Here is a 21969-nt window from a genome sequence, read left to right as displayed (position 1 = left end):
CAATGCCCTTGCTGATGGTAGGCTTTGTTACTTTGGTCCCAGCTCTCTGCAGGTGATTCACTAGGTCCCCCCGTGTGGTTCTGGGATTTTTGCTCACCATTCTTGTGAACATTTTGATCCCACGGGGTGAGATCTTGCGTGGAGCCCCAGATCGAGGGAGATTATCAGTGGTCTTGTATGTCTTCCATTTCCTAATAATTGCTCCCACAGTTGATTTCTTCAAACCAAGCTGCTTACCTATTGCAGATTCAGTCTTCCCAGCCTGGTGCAGGTCTACAATTTTATTTCTGGTGTCCTTTGACAGCTCTTTGGTCTTGGCCATAGTGGAGTTTGGAGTGTGACTGTTTGAGGTTGTGGACAGGTGTCTTTTACACGGATAAAAATCTTTAAAAATTACAGGCCTCTCTCATCTTTTTAAGTGGGAGAACTTTCACAATTGGTGGCTGACTAAATACTTTTTTGCCCCACTGTATCATTGAGTGAATGGTCATTTTCAGCACATACTAAGTACTACTAACATGGTAGGACTGAGAAAGCATCCTGTTTGGCAGATTCAATGAACAGTGGTGTATCAGGTAAGCCACAGCATCTGTTGCATGAAATAACAATGATCCAAATGTCCCAGACAAACAATGCTAATAGACAGCATGGACCGTGCCCAACTCAGGTAAAAGGCCAAGTGGGTGTGTCACAGCCTGAAGTATTCAGATGCTACCTGCCAGATGATCTTCCATTCCTCTCTCTCTACTCTCGCTCTCTCTCTCGTGTGTGAGTGATACTATGCCTCAGTGAAGCACATCCCTCCTCCAGAGTGAGCAGTGATAATGGAGGCCGGGGCCACTCCAGAGAGGGCTGGGGCGAGGCTGGGCTGTGCTGGACACACATACACTACGCTAGGGTATGGATGGACACACTCAGAACCAGGGGGGTAATCGGCATGTCAAGCAGCCAGCCAGGCAGAAATTTTAAAGGAGGTGTCTTTTCCGAAAACATCCAGGACAGCTAGAAATTTGGCAAAGGGGTCTGGTGAGGAGCATTACACCTGTTTCTTTGAAAAGGTGGGAGAGGGTGCGTGTTTGAGGACAAGAGTGAGGCTCACAGAGCAGGTACCACTATGACTCATTTTCTGTGACAAAGAGAGACAACGAGAGAGAAAGAGAGAGAGAGAATTCCGCTCCCTTTAACTCAACTGAAGTGCCAATAAAGTCCAACTCTTTCCCCTCCATCCATTATTTTCCTCCTTCCCCAGGCTCTGAGTGAGATAGCCAATCAGAAGTGACCATGAAGCCCCAGCAGCATCCCCACTAGCAGCCTGCTAACAACAGTCTGAGGAGAACTGAAGTGTTGGAGGACCATTCAACACAATGACTGATGGATCCATCACAGGACCAGTCAAATCACACACTGGGGGCTCAAACTTTCACACCTCCCTTTTCTATCCGTTATCACGGCACAGAGAATTTTTACCATCTCTCTCTTCCTCTTGCTCTCTCTTGCACTCTTTCACTCTCTCTCTTTCTCAAGATCTCAAGAGGCCCTTCGGACAGTGACACGGCTTAAACGACAGCGTCATTATCCAGACAAGAACAGATAGCGAGACAATCCTGCCGGAGAAGACTAAACAATCCACTGTCTATTACAGCAGCTTCGGGTTGAGAGATGAGGAGAGGAGGGGAAAGAGGAGAGAAAGAGAGGAAGGGAAAGAGGAGAGAAGAGGAGGTAGGCAGAGATGGAGGCGAGGGAGAAAAGAGTAGAGGAAAGAGACGAGAAGAAGATGGCTCTGCAACTTGTTTCACTGAGTTCACGAAGCAGGTGAACCCGGCTTTAAGAGCGACAATTCTGAGAGGAAAATGTGCAATTTTCAACTAAAATGCCTCTTCTTCCTCTTCCCTATTCACACACAACCCCAGTGGAATCATCATGACAGCAGGCTGAAAATACAGACAACTCTGCCCCCCTCCCCACACCTCCAAATCAATGGCTAAGTTGCTCTGAATTGTACAGCATGCTTGGTGGGGTTCACTGTTCAAGTCAACTGTTCTCTGGTATGGACCCATAGCAGTAAAATGCATCTAGGTGCCTGGCATTATCATGGTTACCTCCTTGTTATAGGTGCTATTTTCTCTGTGGGTGGTGGAATGGTCAGGATGGATGACAGGGTAAAGCTGTACTAGTGGGCTGATTCAATCCTTTCTGAGTTTGAGGATGGTGTACTGCGTGTTCAGACAAACTAGGTCTGTGTCTGAAATGGCAACCTATTCCCTATTTAGTGCAATACTTTTGACCAGACACTAGGATGGTCAGGGCCTCAACAGGACAGCCTATTCCCAGATCTCTTTGCAGGTTGACGACGTGTGTTGGGATGAGTCTTGTCCTGGAGGCAGAACTGTGCTATTTCCACTAGATGTGCCAGCTGTAAAGTCACAATTGGCTACATTGTAAAAATTGAAAACAAACATTAGCTTTTTGGTCTTAATTTAAGGTTAGGGTTAGGAATTAGTGAAAACAGTTGGCTACGGTTATGGTTTGGTTTAAAATCAGAAATTATGACTTTGTGGCTGTGCCAGCTAGTGACCACTCTGCAGAGCTGCCTCCAGAACAAGATTAATGATAAAAGCAATAACCTACGATCTGTTTGTGCTGTATAGCCAACTCATATGGTCGTGGAATGACAATGACCATAGAAGTTAGCAAGACAGCACAATCTGATCTGATACCAGGCTATCACTGGGAGGCTCAGAGGAGAGATTAGGCTACTTGGCGTCTCCAGGGTGGAGGAATGGAGGTTCCGTGCCTCAGATCTCTGGATGGAATGTGAGAGGAGATGATTCTGAGGTGATACTCTGGCACCACCTCTTACCGTGCTAGATTATCTCTCCTACGGGCCTCATTTGATGGATAGATGTGATACTGGCCACTGGGACAGAGGTGACAAAGAGGATGATAATGACAGAGAGCCTTTTACAGTTTCTCTCTCCAACACCTTGAGAATGATAATGATCACGATCACGTTTGTCAACAACAACTGGGACAAACTCAGTGACCTGTCCAGTCCTTCAACAGCAATAGCGCACGGTGACTGTTAGCTTTACTCTAAGTTATACAGTCAGGGGACTTTTTTCGGCATGAGATCCGTTTTGGCGTTTAAGCCTTTTCAAAGAAGAGGGGCCTCCACGGTATGGCGGTTAACACACTGCCACCAGAAACATCTTAAGAGGATGGGGAAGGGGCCCCTAAATGAGGATGGAACACCATGCTCCAGTGAAGTGCACCAGCTTCAGAGGCTAGAAAGGCCAAGAAGATGCCCCTGATCCTGATCCCTTCTCCCTGCTCACACACACACACACACACACATAACCCCAGTCAGATTAAAAGGGCCCCCATCCCGTGTGCAACCCACCCCACCCCTCCACAAGGTGACTTGGCTCAGTGACCACTCCACCACCCTGCGATAAAACGCTCATCAATCACTGGGACTAATCTCAGGTTCAGCCTGACACCTTCATTGTTCCGGCATTTCTATAGCTGCTCCCCCCACATAAAGGGTTATACTGCCACCTATGCAAAGCAAATGGGCCGTCTGCTCTCCATCTGTGAGAGTCATCCTAAAGTGGGTGAAGCATGCCTTTGATGTGCAGTAGGCAGCACTGACATCAGTCTAAGGATTATCTGGTAGCTGTAAGCACACTAAAGGTAGGTAGGTATGAATGGAGCTGAGTGAAAGGATATTTTTGATTCAGGTAACTTACCATTAGAGATCCTGAATAGGTCTTGAGAATGGCCTTGTGCTGAAACGGTGACATTGAATAGTCTTAACGATATCCCCTGCTCTTTTCTACTGATTCATTCAAATCTGAATCTGTAAATGGAAAATGGAATCATTTGAAAAAAAATAGTCCTCCTTGGCTTCCAGCCCTCTACCTGGACCCCGGTGAACCTCATGATCACATTAATAAACTGGCCCCTGAAAGAAGACCATTTCAGGTGATAATGCTGCACTGCAATAAAAAGCAGGCTATAGAGAGGTTTAGAGAGGTTTGGGCATATTTCCAATAATAAGTAAAACCTCTAGTTCTCACTTCACTATTTATTTCCGTCTTTCTTTCCACACACTGAACATAATTTATTTGACCAATCTATTCATGGCCCTTGGAAAGGTTAACAAAAACACCTTCTCCTGAAATAAACAGCCATTTGAGTGTTATCCTCCCTCCTTCACTCTGCATGTCTAGTTCTCACTATGGAGAACACCTTGTTTCTTAACCCGCTGCATAGATGAACAGAGAAGATAAAGGGGTATCCCTGTACACAATGTTCTCTCTGTCTCTGTTATGTGTGTATGTGCATTTGAGTGTGTGTAAACCAACCAACATCTGGAATTATTGAAGCTGGCTGCCAGAAAGATTGCAATGAAAAGTGTTATCTCCTTGTCTACTGGTATGTTTGTCAAACGGTGCTGGCTTCAACATAAAGCATCTCTGTATAGCAGGGTTCTCCAACAGGTGGATCACAAGCTATCAGTAGCTCGCAGCCCATTTATGAGTAGCTCGCCAATCAATTCCCGAAAGTATGTGCATTTTTTCATATGTTCCATTGCAAACTGTCGTAAACATAAAGCGCCTGGCTACTATCCAATCAAAGCCACATTGACATTATCCCACCCCTGGCTACCTACTATTGGTTTAAACAGCCAATTAATTTCCAGTAATATTGCCCTTGTCTGTTGTCGATGCTAATGATAGCCGTTTTGTGGGTAGACAGAAATACTTTCCCCAAAAACCTTCGCAATTAAATGTTAACTGTTAAATACAAAATAGGCTTACCTGACAGAACTATATCATGATTATTTGTATCAATTGTGTTGCCATTGTTTTGCAAACTGTCATAACATGTGCTGCAGCAGTAGGCCTAACAGCAGAAACATCGCTAGATTGACACATTTCCTCTCTTGCTAAATATGCAATTAAAGGGGAATTACACCAAAAATAATCTGGATTACTTCGTTTTTTTTCCAGGCCTCAAAAACGGTCTTCTGACGTGATTTAAGCATTGACATGGAACACCCACATCGTTGTGTCTTTATGAGTAATTTTAATATTAAGAGTAAAAAACTGAAAAAAATCCCAAACCAGGAAAAAACAAACAGAATTTGGGAAAATAGAAAAGATAATTCCATGGGGCTGTCATGCCAAAATATTGTTTATTAACCACTATCTTACTAGGCACAGTATATTGACGTAAAACACATATCTTGTACACCAAAGTGTTTCAGGGTAGAGGAGAAGAGAATAATGTGCCTATTTGAAAGCTATTAAAAAAAATGTCGCTCTCGATATGTTTAATCTTTTTTAAGTAGCTCTCCTGCCAGAAAAGGTTGGAGACCCCTGCTGTATAGCGTGATATGAGAGATGGCTATAGCGCTAGTCTGTTCAGTCATTCTCTTCACTGATTTAATCATAATGGGTGTACAGTTTCACACGGATCCCTTTGGCAAAACATTCTTAGGTCAAACAATTTCATCCAAACTTTGGTTCAAGAAGAGCCTTTAGGTCATGAAACTGCATTATAGAGGTGAAAGGATTGAGAGTGTTATAAATGGGGGATCTAAGACCAATGTTATGTCGAGTAAGAAAATGGGTTTAAGTCTACTGTAAATAATCAAGTTTGCATACATTCGTTAGAGGAAGGGCCTCGTGAATGGCTCTGTCCAATCAGGAGGGTGTTTACAGTGTACAGTATATTAAGACTTACCTTGGAAGGTGACCACAGGGTGTTCTCTCCGGGTACACTCCGGCCGGGATAGGTACTGGGGGCGGGCGTGGGGGGCGGGCGGGGAGGGCAGCATGGGTTTCTGGGACAGTGCGATGGGGAGGGGCATCAGAAGCAGGGGGAGGAGCAACAGGCCAGGCACAGACAGGGGGGCAGCGTTCCGTGGCAACGCTGCTGTCATGGTGATGGGGGCGGAGCCTTTCCTCTAACTGCCAAGGTGGGCCTCTGGGATACAACTGTGAGAAAAGAAGGGAAGAAAGAGAGAGAGTTCGAAAAAGAAGATGTGTTGCAAAGAGTCTGTGGTTGCATGATAACACTTCTGGTTCCTGACACATAAGTACAATCCCGGAGACTGGTGTTTCTTCTGAAACTCGTCAGTCTACTCTTGTTCTGAGTAATGAAGGCTTTTCCATGTGATAAATTACCAAGGAACTGAAGATCTCGTACAACGCTGTGTACTACTCCCTTCACAGAACAGCGCAAACTGGCCCTAACCAGAATAGAAAGAGGAGTGGGAGGCCCCGGTGCACAACTGAGCAAGAAGACAAGTACATTAGAGTGTCTAGTTTGAGAAACAGACGCCTCACAAGTCCTCAACTGGCAGCTTCATTAAATAGTACCCACAAAACACCAGTCTCAATGTCAACTGTGACTCCGGTATGTTGGCCTTCTAGGCAGAGTTCCTCTGTCCAGTGTCTGTGTTCTTTTGCCCATCTTAATCTTTTCTTTTTATTGGCCAGTCTGAGATAAGGCTTTTTCTTTGAAACTCCGCAACTTTTCTTTGCAGCTTGTATTAGCTAACACAACGTGTCATTGGAACACAGGAGTGATGGTTGCTGATAATGGGCCTCTGTACGCCTATGTTGATATTCCTAAAAAATCTTCAGTTTCCAACTACAATAGTCATTTACAACATTAACAGTGTCTACACTGTATTTCTGATCAATTTGATGTTATTTTAATGGACAAAAAATGTGCTTTTCTTTCAAAAACAAGGACATTACTAAGTGACCCCAAACTTTTGAATAGTGGTGTATAAGAATATGAAACAAGGTGAAAAACAAAGAGACAGGTGAGAGAGTGAGGAGAGAAAATTGCAAACAGAGACACTTAAACACCGAGGAGCCATGTCTGTGAAGTACCTAACCCCTGACCTCACCATAATCGTTCAAAATACGCAATTAAACCTCAGAAGTTAATTTAACGGCTGATTAAAATCAGAAAATTGAATGAAAGGGTCGTGGATTGTTCAATGGGGTGCAAGTTACCATAAGTTAATGTACCAGAACACTGTGAGCTTCAAATCTATAGCTCATAGAAATGAGCTTAACACAAGAAAAACACTCTGTTCAGCTATTCTCTAGAGAGATCCCTATACTGAAAACAATGTTTTAAACAAACTGTTTTGAGTAGATAAAGCACATGAAGAGCTGAAATATCTTAGTCATCATTTCATCCCAACACCTCTCACAGTACTTAAGTTGCCTAGGTATTGCTGCAATCTCAGTTCACATGAGCTCTCATTCTTAAAACGTAATTTATTTCAGATAAAAGCATTAATGTTTTGACCTACTGGCCGAATGTTTTAACTTGAAGAGTGATAGTTGCGCCTTTTTGCCTTCACGTAAACTTTACATTTGGCTGCACTTCGCTGGCTCCAGGTCGGGTTAAGTTAGTCTTTTCCTTCAGCCACACAGTAAAAAACTAAAAAGTCGATTCAACGTACAATTGTAAGGTAACCCGCTGCAATAGGATTGTGAATTTGCTGAACAACATTTTCAGACATAAACATTTTGTTGTGAGTTTGCTCAACAACATTATTGTACGTCGAATCAAGATATTTTTTTTCAGTGCATTTCAGTTCAGCCACTCCAGAATAAACTGTGTTAAGCAGCTTTGAACAGCACTATACAATTCTCCACTTCCTCCTCCTTAGTAAATGTAATTTCCTGCAGACATAATATACAAGGGGATACAGCCTGGCTGAAACCTGTAGTCCATCATCACCCACCCTTGAGCCTTCTTACAATGTTACCATTGTGGCACATAATACCAGTAAAGTAGATTAATAACTTACTTCCTGCTCTCACATTCACAGGGTTAGGTCTCCTTGTAATAGTATTCCTTTAAATGGACCGATCAATAACACATTACTAGGTTGGTTGAGTTTAAAATCAACCTTATTGCCCACAATCCATTAACCCACTCCCTCTCACTACAGCTGGTAACTAATTAGGCAAATGCACATGAGCTGCTGGGGTGTTTGTCATTACAATACAGTAACAGTCAACACAACAGGCTCACGGTAGATGCCAAGGAACACAGAAGTGCCACTAGACATACATCGAAAAGCCCTAAGCATACAGCATTCCGTGCATTTTCACAGAAAACAGTTTCAAGAAGGGATGGGTTACTTGGTGCAATATTCCTCATGTCAACCCTAGCTAGAACATCATTTGCGATGAAAAGTATGCAGTGAATCTGCGAGAAAGGAAAACACTACTGTTAGATACACTGCTATGTAAAGTATATTCAAACTTAAAGGTAGTCCCTACACTAAAATAGAACTGGTGTTAATTAAAATAGTGCTTGGCTGGTGTAGAGAGAGAAGACCAGGAGGGCCAGCAGCAGCTCTACCACCCATAGAGCAGTGCTGGTCTTGGCACAGACACAGTCAACTAGACCCATGGGTAAACGCTAACAGCAGGTGGAGGTGTGAGTGGGTAGACTAGGCTCCACTGGCACTTTGGGTGGACAGATGTGGTTTCATCAGTCTACATACACACATCATCAAATCACACACAAGTACGCACACACTCACACACACGTCTAACTCACAAAACTGGAGAATTAAAGCCTTGAACAGCTGGTCACAGTCCCCTCTGAGTCACAGCAAGCGGGCAGACCTGGCACCAAGCGTGTGTGTGCCTGGGTGAGTGTGTCCACCACTGCTCCTTTAGCAAGGACAATCAAAGAGGCCCACTACACTCTAAGAAAAAAAGGTTCCAGAAGGGTTCTTCGGCTGTCCCCATAGGGAAACGAACCCTTTTGGGTTCCATGTAGAACCCTCTGTGAAAAAACAATTATACCTGGAACCAAATAGGTTCTACCTGGAACCAAACATTGTTCTTCCAAGGGTTCTCTTATTGGGACAGCCCAAAAAAACTTTTAGGTTCTAGATAACACCTTTTGTCTAAGAGTGTAGGACAGACCCTCTCTGTTGTTCTCCTGCTTGAACGCTACTTGCCAAATTGAAACCAAGGCAGTTGATTCTCTGTGACACAGGTACTTCTGTCAGTTCTGTCAGCTGTCTATCCAACACTTTTACATCCCACTTGTGAATCCAAGCCTTCGCCACCACAGCTACACTTGTCTTTGACACACACACACACACACACACACACACACACACACACACACTCATACTCACACACACACAAACACATAACAGACTGCCTGGCTGGGAGAAGGAGTCAGTCAGTAAATTATCCATGGACTGTGGACAGTGTGCTCATGGCTTAGAGGGGAACTTCCAGGGGTTTTGACTAATGAATGCCCAGACACGTCCCCTGTCAATAGCCCTCTGACAATCGAGCAGAGTGACTACTGTTGGAAGCAGGAGGTACAATCCCTGAGATACCCACATATGCACACACACACGCACGCATGCACACACACACACACACACACACACACACAGGAGGTGGGAGGTCCAGTCATTGAGATTGCTCTGATTTCATATTGTCTCTCAGCTCACTCACTGACATTGGATGCCATCCTGTAGCTATGGTAACAGTGAATATATTGAACAAGGTCTGAAGTAGATGGGGCCAGGTAGAGTAGAGTGTTTGCACTGAGCCCACAGCATGTGTCAAGACACATCAGAGAAAACGTTCTGAAGAGAGAAAGAGCAGCTCAGAGATTGATGATGTATTGTAGGCCATGAAAATACCCTCATAGGAAAAGCATCAAAAGCGAGGGAGGTACATCTTCTAGACCAAAATGCTAAATATGTTTTCCCTACCCACTAAGTGATACCCACATACTGCGTATCTAAAAGCAAGGTGAGAGAGAGTAAAGTCTGATTAATGCCATGAAATGTAAATAGTTGCGTAGCTTGTAGCTTGGATGGTGCAATAGCAGGCAAAGTGCCCTGGAGACAGAATAATAGCCTATGAGTAGAGACACTTTATAGCTTGTCTTCTTTCCCTTGTTCATATTCTCTTTCTCTGCTGTGTGGGGGTTGGGGTGGGGTGCATCTTTGGGGTGGGGTGCACCCCCCCAGTCTTTCAGACCTTTTAAACGCAACAGCCTCACTCAAAATGTTGCCTTTTCACTCAAACAAAAGCAACGAACAGGAAGGGAGAGGCGGAGCAGACGAATGGAGGCCATAAAAATTCCTTCAAAACACTCTTGTCTTTTAATAATATCAGAGGGCTTTTATCCCATTCCACAAGGCCGCTGGGCCAGCAGGTGTGTCAGACAGTTTCTCTCTCCCTACCAGCCATAAAGGTTTAGGATGAATCACTGGCTCTCCTCTCCGGCTCCACTCTTCGCCATACCGGAGACGGATGATTTAGGGCCCTGAGCGCCCATGCCTGCACCTTCCCTCATCCGGATGGTGATGGGTCTACTCTCTACCCTGTTGCCCAGGGGACTGCTTCTAATTACAACTCAATAGAAAGTCCTTCAACCAAATCTCATCTGAATCAATTAGGACACTGATTAAATTGCTTCCAGCCCATTGAGAAGACAATGCCTGTGTCCCAAATGGCACCCTATTTCCTATGCAGTGCACTACTTTTGACGAAAAATAGGGAATAGGGTGCCATTTGGGATGCATCCGATCACTGGTGCTGTTCATAAAAAACAAGGTAGGCTACCTACCCCATATCAGAGAAATAAAGTGTTTCACTGCGAATGAACGGATGTAGCTATTGATGTTTACGCTTCAAGAAAATAACAAGAAAAAAACTAATCAAAATTAAATTGGTAATTTCCTTTGGGAAAGTCTCCATGGAGGACTGGTTCCACTCCAATGGGTTCTTTGATGCATTTGATCTTAAGCTATGTTGAGTGGATGTGATTGTTAAGCATCTTATATCAGGATGTACAGTATTATTGAGGCCCCATGAGCAGTAAGTGTATGAAAAATGTGCTGTTCTCACTAAGCCTTCTGTTGCGCACACATGTACACACACACACACACACACACACACACACACAAAAACATACACGCACACACAACCACAAGCTCACGCAAACACGCTAACCTCGACATTAGCTTTAGTACCAGTGGAAACCAACACCACTTCATCAGATCAGAAGATGCTCCCAGGTATCTGATTTGTGGCAGAAGAAATACAGCACTTGTTTCTCAATTAAACCTACATCATATCACGTTTCTCAATTAAACCTACATCATATCACGTTTCTCAATTAAACCTACATCATATCACGTTTCTCAATTAAACCTACATCATATCACGTTTCTCAATTAAACCTATATAATATCACGTTTCTCAATTAAACCTATATAATATCCACGTTTCTCAATTAAACCTATATAATATCCACGTTTCTCAATTAAACCTATATAATATCCACGTTTCTCAATTAAACCTATATAATATCACATTTCTCAATTAAACCTACATCATATCACGTTTCTCAATTAAACCTACATCATATCACGTTTCTCAATTAAACCTACATCATATCACGTTTCTCAATTAAACCTATATAATATCCACGTTTCTCAATTAAACCTACATCATATCACGTTTCTCAATTAAACCTATATCATATCACGTTTCTCAATTAAACCTACATCATATCACGTTTCTCAATTAAACCTATATAATATCACGTTTCTCAATTAAACCTATATAATATCACGTTTCTCAATTAAACCTACATCATATCCACATTTCTCAATTAAACCTACATCATATCACGTTTCTCAATTAAACCTACATCATATCACGTTTCTCAATTAAACCTACATCATATCACGTTTCTCAATTAAACCTACATCATATCCACATTTCTCAATTAAACCTACATAATATCCACGTTTCTCAATTAAACCTATATAATATCCACGTTTCTCAATTAAACCTATATAATATCCACATTTCTCAATTCAACCTATATAATATCACGTTTCTCAATTCAACCTACATAATATCCACGTTTCTCAATTCAACCTATATAATATCACGTTTCTCAATTAAACCTACACTACCGTTCAAAAGTTTGGGGTCACTTAGAAATGTCCTTATTTTTTAAAGAAAAGCACATTTTTTGTCCATTAAAATAACATCAAATTGATCAGAAATACAGTGTAGACATTGTTAGTGTTGTAAATGACTATTGTAACTGGAAATGGCAGATATTTTAGGAATATCGACATAGGCATACAGAGGCACATTATCAGCAACCATCACTCCTGTGTTCCAATGACATGTTGTGTTAGCTAATCCAAGTATATCATTTTAAAATGATTGATCATCATTAGAAAACATTTTTGCAATTATGTTATCACAGCTGAAAACTGTTGTTCTAATTAAAGAAGCAATAAAACTGGCCTTCTTTAGACAAATTAAATAGTACCGGCAAAACACCAGTTTCATCGTCAACAGTGAAGAGGCGACTCTGGAATGCTGGCCTTCTTGGCAGAGTTCCTCTGTCCTACGTCTGTGTTCTTTAGCCCATCTTAATCTTTTCTTGTTATTGGCCAGTCTGAGATATGGCTTTTTCTTTGCAACTCTGCCAAGAAGGCCAGCATACCGGTGTCGCCTCTTCACTGTTGACGTTGAGACTGGTGTTGTTTTTTTCTTTGTATTATCTATTACCAAATCTAATGTGTTAGATTCTCCTACATTCCTTTCACATTTCCACAAACTTCAAAGTATTTATTTTCAAATAGTACCAAGGAAATGCATATCCTTGCTTCAGGGCCTGAGCTACAGGCAGTTAGATTTGGGTATGAAAAATTGAATTGAAAAAAAGGGCCAATGCTTCTGCTTTTCTTTCATGTGCTTTTCTTTCAAAAGCAAGGACATTTCTAAGTGGCCCTAAACTGTTGAACGGTTGTGTACCTAATTTCCACATTTCTCAAATAAATCTACATAATATCCACGTTTCTCAATTAAAACCATTTGATTACCCACATAATCAAATGTTTTTTTAGGAAATAAAATTAGGTGCTGCACACTTAATTTCCCACTTGTCATGTTTATTGTTCCCTTAGGGAAATAACTAAGGTAAGCAAACACACACAGCAAGAGTGCAAAGCATACCAACCTACTGTATAGCCCCAAGAGAAATCTAGGAAGTAAGAAGACATATCTACAGCCTACTAACTATTACCACACTATAGCATCTGAAAACATTCACCAATTATAAGTTCAACTCACACTGTCTTTTACCACCTAAACTCATAAATAACTAGTAGGCATGAGGCACCACACTCCCCCTCCACACACACAAACAAACATACTGCTACCATATTCTCATCCCTATTCAGCCTCCCCCTGTCTCCTCCCTCCTCCCCCCTTCTCCCCAAGGGGTTTGGTCGCGTCGGCAGTTACATTGACCATGTCTAATTCTACTCAATAGCTGAACCTCACCAATCTTTTTAATGCCTGCTCTGAGATGGCCTATAGGGGTCTTGGCAATGGGCGATGGGAGGGGGACAATGAGGCCCGTTAAGAGCCAAAGAGGAGGGGAGCAGGAGGGGGGTAATATGTAGGCTACACACTTGGGGAAGACCATAGGAATGTGGGACAAGTTGAGGAAGGGCTGATAGAAAAGGACCTTTTTGGTAAAAGGGTGATGGGAGGGTAGTAGAAATGTCTTATTGAGTCGCCGTGCTCACGCTTGAGTAGGTCCGTTAAAACAGAAGAAATGGCTTTCCCAAGGAATGTGCTTGAATGACATCTGACCTCGGAGTCTCGGACACAGAAAAGAGCATTGGGACTGAACATAGGAATAAACATTCTATTTTTAATTCTATGGGAGTGACGGCATTGACAGGACGTGACGGGGTTGAATCAAATAATATGGAATGTCATTTATTTGACTGTGATCTATCCAGGCACAAAGCCCCAGACAACAAAATAATATGATTGTGTGTCTGTCTGCACATTGCATTCTCCAGAGTGGAAACAGTCCACAGAGTACAAAGTGCATATCTTCGTCTTTGTGTAGTGCTACAGAATGCGTGTCTGTGGGCTGTGTCTTTTTGGGAAGTGAGTACTCATACACAGCAGCCAGTAGAATCTTAGGGAGGGCAATCATCACTTGCTGTCTGTCTACATCAGTGAAAGCACCCAGTGGCCTTGCTGCCAATCTGAAAATCCAAGTGTTGAAGAGCCTATTACACTCTTACAGTTTCCCCAGACTGGTGTGGTTACGTATTCTAGCACTGCTTCAGAGTCTGGCTGCATCCCAAATGAAACCCTATTTCTTATAGTGCACTAATTTTGACCAGGGACCTATGCCTATGGGCCCTGGTCAAAAGTAGTGCACTATATAGGGAATATGGTGCCATTTGGGACACAGGCTTTGAGTGAGAACAACTTGCATTGCACGACTCAGACTCCAACACACAGACTCCAGAAGAAAAGTCCTGATTGTAATTGCAGATTGCACCCCTTAACGTTGCCTTATTTATATTGTAACAAAACAACTTGTTACAGCACATCCAGGGTTTTATTATGGTGCGTGAAGCACAGTTCAAAGAGTCAAAATAGGCTCCAACAATGAAGAAATTCAATTTTGCTTGAGGAGAGAGGGCCACTTATTGAGCTGTTCTTAACATCCAATAACACTGCCCCCTAATCACACTGCCCTCCAATCACACTGCTCTCCAATCACACTGTCTTCTAATCACACTGCCCTCCAATAACACTGCCCTCCAATCACACTGCCCTCCAATCACACTGTCCTCCAATCACACTGCCTTCTAATCACACTGCCCTCCAATAACACTGCCCTCCAATCACACTGTCTGCCAATCACACTGCCCTCCAATCACACTGCCCTCCAATCACACTGCGCTGTGAGCAGCTAAATGGATTTGATATGGCATGTCATGTAGTGATAATTTGAGAACCGTTTGTATCATCAGACTCCAGATAGTAATGCTGTGTCTAGTCTAGAGTGATGTATGGTTGGTCAGAAGGAGGGAAAGGGTATCTGGGAGGGAAAGGGGAGGGAAAGGGTATCTTCCAATCTTTGGGCCTGTCAGTGTGCCCCACACACACGCAGAGAGGCATACACCCAGACACATACACCCAGACACACAACCACAGAGCTCTCCACCCCAGTCTGATCTGATCTGTAATAACAGATCTGTCCTTCAAAATATCTATTATTGACATTAGTTGGCAGACAGTCTCACATTCTCATATTCACAGTCTCATATTCCCTACATAGTGCATTACTTTTGACCAGGGCCATTTGGGTGCCATTTGGGACACAGAGAGAAGCCACATCAAGTGCATATCTCAAGTTTACCTGATACCTCTTCATTGTGCACAGTCTATGAGCCTTCACTGAGATAATTTTAACCCTGGGGCTTACTTTGATTTGTTTGGGAGGTTTTGCAGGTAGTGTTTTAAACAAACGGTTAAAACCTTCAAAATGAAATAGTTAAACAAGAGGTTATGCTGTACAGGAGATACTGCTGCTAGATACTCTAATTTTTTATTTTTTTTAAATACCTTGGAATTGGACCTTGGAACTTGGAATTGGAAAAGACCCGCTCCTTAACTCAACAACTTGCCTTGAACCACTGAGTCCACTGAGAATCACTGAGCCAATCCTTTGATGTGTTCCATATTAACCTCTCACAGTATGAGTCAACATACCATTTCCAAATCTCTAAGCTCCAATGCAAAGCCTGTAGTATAGAGCATTGTCTTGCATTTGACTTGTCCCCATCGCGTTTGATTACTTCCAAAATTCACCCCATTCTGAGAAAAAAAATAGAAAATAGGCTGTGCTACTCTACTTCTATAAAAAAATATTAATGGTATCAAAATAAATTGTGTAATCAATTATTCTGAATAGGCTTCCATCTAGGTCTCTCTCAGTGGTCAGTTTCTTCCCTAGGAAACACAAAGAGTACAAGTAACCAGGGGTGACGACCTCTGATTGTCCATCCCACAAAACCCAGGTTGTTAACAGGGTTGGAGAGGTCAACACCTTTCTCTCTTTTGTTCGATTTCTTGCTAGATCGCTTTCTCTCTCTCTCTCTCTTTCTCTCGATTATTTTAGACTCAATGTTCTTTCGGAAAGATAGGTGTGTGTGTGTTTCTGTGTCAGTATGAGTCAGTGTATAATTGTGTGTGTGTCTGCAAGTGTGTGTGTGTGCGCATTGAATGAAGGTTTTCCTTGCAGTCGTAACTCACTGCCATCCTGTCCACAAACCTCGGTAGAATCTAGAGCGTGAGTGCTGAGACAGGCCCGGGACGAGAACTCATAAAGAACCTCTGTGAGGGCCGAGTCAGCTCTCTCTCTCTCTTGCTCTCTCTCTCTCGCAGGGATGGACCAATGAAGGACAAATGTTGAAATGTCACCATCCTCACCATAATGGGAGATAGATGTGCCAGGGTTGTATGCCACAGCTGAAAAGAACTGATAACAGGAGCGTGTGATGTCAACAGGATGGCTGCGATACTCATACAAACAGATGTGGGTTGGGGTTACTTTGAATCGGCTTACAGCCTTGGAATTGGTCGATTTCAAAAAAGTCATAGCCTATCAGACCGGCTGTCTTGCTCAAATACACATGACCAACCTCCAGAGCCTCTCCTTGGAGCCATGCAATCCACCATACACCACCATTTCAGCAGATTGCAGTGAATTATCACACCGTTTTACTGGGCTGCATGGCATTCTATGGGAGTGAAGCGGGAATTATGAGCCAATGATGCAGAGACGGCTCAGCCTAATTAGCTGCTATCTCAAGGACAACAGAAGGAGTGCTGTTCTCATTAACTGGAGCGGACACAAAACAAAACAAAACACACACACAAGGGCCGCCAGACACTTTAAATGATGAGCAAATTGATTACAACAGACTTCAAAAGGACAGCTGCATAGATCAAAAGAGAACTCTTGACATGATTAACAAGACTCTGCACACTCCTGAATAGACTCATGAATGCACAGAGAAACAGCTGGATGGATGCACACATACACACACACGCAGGAACGCACATGCACAGACACACACACAGACACACCACCCACACATAATTTCCTTACAGCTAGGCTAATAATCAGAGGTATTGATGGCAATACAGTGTGTGTCTGCTGTGTACAGTGACCCGATAGACCAGGGGTCCAGGAGGCTGTGGACAGTGACCCGATAGACCAGGGGTCCAGGAGGCTGTGGACAGTGACCCGATAGACCAGGGGTCCAGGAGGCTGTGGACAGTGACCCGATAGACCAGGGGTCCAGGAGGCTGTGGACAGTGACCCGATAGACCAGGGGTCCAGGAGGCTGTGGACAGCGACCCGATAGACCAGCGGTCCAGGAGGCTGTGGACAGCGACCCGATAGACCAGGGGTCGAGGAGGCTGTGGACAGTGACCCGATAGACCAGGGGTCCAGGAGGCTGTGGACAGTGACCCGATAGACCAGGGGTCCAGGAGGCTGTGGACAGTGACCCGATAGACCAGGGGTCCAGGAGGCTGTGGACAGGGACCCGATAGACCAGGGGTCCAGGAGGCTGTGGACAGTGACCCGATAGACCAGGGGTCCAGGAGGCTGTGGTTGTTATTAATGGTACTGAGCCTCAGTCCTGATCCCATCAGCAGAAGGCGGCCTGGGGGCAGACAGGGGGCAATGGAAACACCCTCCATCAGAGAACCTGTCTTGTCCACTAGTACACACACACACACACACACACACACACACACACACACACACACACACACACACACACACACACTAATTGAAGTGAACACACACACAGAGACAGACAGGCAGACAGCGGGGCAATGAAAAGACCCTCTGTCAAGATCATGAGTGACCTGACTGGGAGAGGCCTGGCTGAATTCAATCAAGTCTTAGCTACTTGAAGACACACACACACGGAACAGACACACACACACACACACACACACACACACACACACACTGAATCTCTTTAAGCCTGCAGAGGCTAAGCTTGTACGGCAGTGCAGTTCAGAGTAAGAGGAAAAGCCTTCCATGGGGACCTCAGCATTCAGTCCCTTTTGTAATAGTTTTTCAACTTAGAACAACTGATTGAACTTCTGAGTCACCCAGGAAAGCACCATAAAATGAAGCGAAGCTACGCATTTCGCCATCACCCTATTCAGAGAATCAAATGTAGCTTCAAGGACATGATGGCTCCTGTACTGTATAGTAGAGAAGTAGGCAGTACCGTAGTTGCATGAGAAAAATAGATGCCTCCACTCCAGACACTGAAGGTCAACATGGCATGTCATCGTCACCAGTTTAAACAGTCAGATTAGGGATGCATCCCAAATGGCACCCTATTTCCTTTATAGTGCACTACTTTTGAAAAGGGCCCATAGCAGACAAATATTTAATGCCAATGTAATCTCATGTGCATATGTTTTATTTCCATCTCCCCTCTTTTCCAGAGCACTCCTCCTAACGCCTCATTATCAATTCAATTATGAATGGTCTCTAAGCATGGATCTCATTATAGAGAGGGTCCACTGGAGTGCACACACACACACACACACACACACACACACACACACACACACACACACACACACACACACACACACACACACACACACACACACAGGCCCAGTGGAGCAGACCAAACAACATGCTTAATAGACACCAAGCACATACGGGCTGAGGAGTATGATATGATTGGAAAACAGATAATTGATACTGTACAATGAATTGATTGCACATCACGAAATGAGTCCTTACATCATGATTGTCCATTGAGGCATGAGAGTGTCCTAAAATGTCAACTACACAGTGGTCTGGTTTGATTCTTCTCATAACATATATACAGTATATATGCTTACTCACCCATACACAATGGAACCATTTCCTTGTACCAAACCGATCAATAAAAATCAGCATGATGAGACCGACTGGTATTGTTACTGAGTGAAAGGAGATACTGTTGTATCTCTAAGGGGAGGATGACACTGGTAGGACTGAATAATTAACAACTCTGAGGTCATGTAATGGTCTCATTGACACAGGCTCTAAGACATTCAGGCCTGTCTTTTCTGATTCTGTCCTAATCATCACTCGTGCCACTTGGCACTGCAAGACGATGGCAAACACACACATATTCATCCAAAAAGTTCATTAGTGTAGTAAAATACACAGCACTTTTTCAACTGGAGGCGAGGTCAGGTCACCAGAGATTTACTGTAATGAAAAAAAAACATAATTCCAACCCTATTTCACCCTTTCTATTTAAAAGAAAAACAGGGTGCTGGTGTTAAAATGCCCATGCGCACACACACACACACACACACACACACACACACACACACACACACACACACACACACACACGCAAACACACGCGCACACACACACACACGCAAACACACACACACACGCGCTCACACACACACACACGCAAACACACACACACACGCAAACACACACACACGCGCGCACACACACACACACGCAAACACACACACACGCAAACACACACACACGCAAACACACACACACGCGCGCACACGCGCACACACGCAAACACAAACACAGCCGAATGACTATTACATCAGAATTCAATATAAAACCTAGAGCATTCAAATTAAGTTCAGTTGATTTGGTGCTAACTTGTCCGTCTTCTCATTGTCTGTAGAAGCACTAACAGGACCGCATTCTCATGCCACTGAATCAGCCTGGCACATACACACAGACAGACATACTGACAGGTTCTGATGTCTGTGCATATATGTGCTCTAGCTTTGGCTTCCTGAAACGAAAGATAGACACACAAACACAACCTCATATTCACACACACACACGTCTGGTCCCTGTGCTGCGGCTGCTTGAAACCACAGGAGACATGGGCAGGCAGCCAGGTAGGAGGAGGTGGGAGGAAGCATTTCAATAAAGTGCCGCAATTTGGCTTCTCACTTTGTCAGAACACATTGATCACAGCAGAACAAACGGCAGGCTGATTTAGACCCTGGTGGCAGAGGATGGATGGCTGGAGATGGAGGGAGGGATGGATGGATGGAGGGATAGAGAGAGAGATGCCGTACCACCCTGTTCCCACTCTACGGCCCCTTTATTGGATTTTGGCTGAAGGCATCAATCACTCAGAGCTATTGTGCTGCCCAGGGATCAAACACGCCACACCCTGAGGGAATGAACACAAAACTTAGAATAAAACTGTCCCCCCTCCCAACGGCTCCAAAGGGCCTGTCTGGAAAGCTTTTGTCTTCCAAAATTAACGTTTTAAAAAACGCATACGTTCTAAAGGAAGAAGAAAGTTAATGACATTGAGAAGTAGTCTGTCTAGTCAGTCTCCACCAGGAGAGCCCAGGACAGGACGGTAGTATCTCTGTCTAGTCAGTCTCCACCAGGAGAGCCCAGGACAGGACTGTATTCTCTCTGTCTAGTCAGTCTCCACCAGGAGAGCCCAGGACAGGACTGTGTTCTCTCTGTCTAGTCAGTCTCCACCAGGAGAGCCCAGGACAGGACGGTAGTATCTCTGTCTAGTCAGTCTCCACCAGGAGAGCCCAGGACAGGACGGTAGTATCTCTGTCTAGTCAGTCTCCACCAGGAGAGCCCAGGACAGGACTGTATTCTCTCTGTCTAGTCAGTCTCCACCAGCAGAGCCCAGGACAGGACTGTGTTCTCTCTGTCTAGTCAGTCTCCACCAGGAGAGCCCAGGACAGGACGGTAGTATCTCTGTCTAGTCAGTCTCCACCAGGAGAGCCCAGGACAGGACGGTAGTATCTCTGTCTAGTCAGTCTCCACCAGGAGAGCCCAGGACAGGACGGTAGTATCTCTGTCTAGTAAGTCTCCACCAGGAGAGCCCAGGACAGGACTGTATATTCTCTCTGTCTAGTCAGTCTCCAACAGGACAGCCCGGGACAGGACGGTAGTATCTCTCTGTCTAGCCAGTCTCCACCAGAAGAGCCCAGGACAGGATGGTATTCTCTCTGTCTAGTCAGTCTCCAACAGGACAGCCCGGGACAGGACGGTAGTATCTCTCTGTCTAGCCAGTCTCCACCAGGGGAGCCCAGGACAGGACGGTAGTATCTCTGTCTGGTCAGTCTCCACAAGGGGAGCCCAGGACAGGACAGTAGTATCTCTCTGTCTAGTCAGTCTCCACCAGGGGAGCCCAGGACAGGATGGTAGTATCTCTGTCTGGTCAGTCTCCACAAGGGGAGCCCAGGACAGGACAGTGGTATCTCTCTGTCTAGTCAGTCTCCACCAGGGGAGCCAAGGACAGGACGGTCGTATCTCTGTCTGGTCGGTCTCCACAAGGGGAGCCCAGGACAGGACAGTGGTATCTCTCTGTCTAGTCAGTCTCCACCAGGGGAGCCCAGGACAGGACGGTAGTATCTCTGTCTGGTCTGTCTCCACAAGGAGAGGCCAGAACAGGACGGTATTATCTCTGTCTAGTCAGTCTCCACCAGGGGAGCCCAGGACAGGATGGTATTCTCTCTCTCGTCAGTCTCCACAAGGAGAGGCCAGAACAGGACGGTAGTATCTCTGTCTGGTCTGTCTCCACAAGGAGAGCCCAGGACAGGACGGTAGTATCTCTCTCTGGTCTGTCTCCACAAGGAGAGCCCAGGACAGGACGGTAGTATCTCTGTCTGGTCTGTCTCCACAAGGAGAGGCCAGAACAGTATGGTAGTATCTCTGTCTGGTCAGTCTCCACAAGGAGAGCCCAGGACAGGACGGTTGTATCCCTGTCTGGTCAGTCTCCACAAGGGGAGCCCAGGACAGGACGGTAGTATCTCTGTCTGGTCTGTCTCCACAAGGAGAGGCCAGAACAGTACACTATTATCTCTCTGTCTAGTCAGTCTCCACCAGGGGAGCCCAGGATGGGAAACTAGTCTGGGAAAGATGTACGCCTCTGAACAAGTTTCCTCAGACTCTAAAACCACCTTGAAACGGGACGCCTGCAATAGGTCTGTATATGCCCGTGTTAGCCTGGGACATCAATTAATTGGGTTA

At 44.6% G+C, this 21969-nt stretch overlaps 1 protein-coding gene across 5 annotated transcripts in view; it reads right to left on the bottom strand.

Annotated features, from left to right (window-relative positions):
- LOC112224267 (semaphorin-5B) overlaps nucleotides 1–21969 on the bottom strand; it is a 202061-nt gene that overhangs the window by 123535 nt on the left and 56557 nt on the right. For all 5 annotated transcript variants that reach the window (XM_042319451.1, XM_042319446.1, XM_042319462.1 and 2 more), the window contains one exon: nucleotides 5752–6005. In XM_042319451.1, the coding sequence (XP_042175385.1) occupies nucleotides 5752–5950 (199 nt within the window). In that variant the 5' untranslated portion in view covers nucleotides 5951–6005. The remainder of the gene's footprint in view (nucleotides 1–5751; nucleotides 6006–21969) is intronic.

The sequence above is a fragment of the Oncorhynchus tshawytscha genome, linkage group LG03 (assembly GCF_018296145.1).
Source record: "Oncorhynchus tshawytscha isolate Ot180627B linkage group LG03, Otsh_v2.0, whole genome shotgun sequence".
Classification (NCBI taxonomy): domain Eukaryota; kingdom Metazoa; phylum Chordata; class Actinopteri; order Salmoniformes; family Salmonidae; genus Oncorhynchus; species Oncorhynchus tshawytscha.
This window is presented reverse-complemented; position numbering and strand designations above follow the sequence as displayed.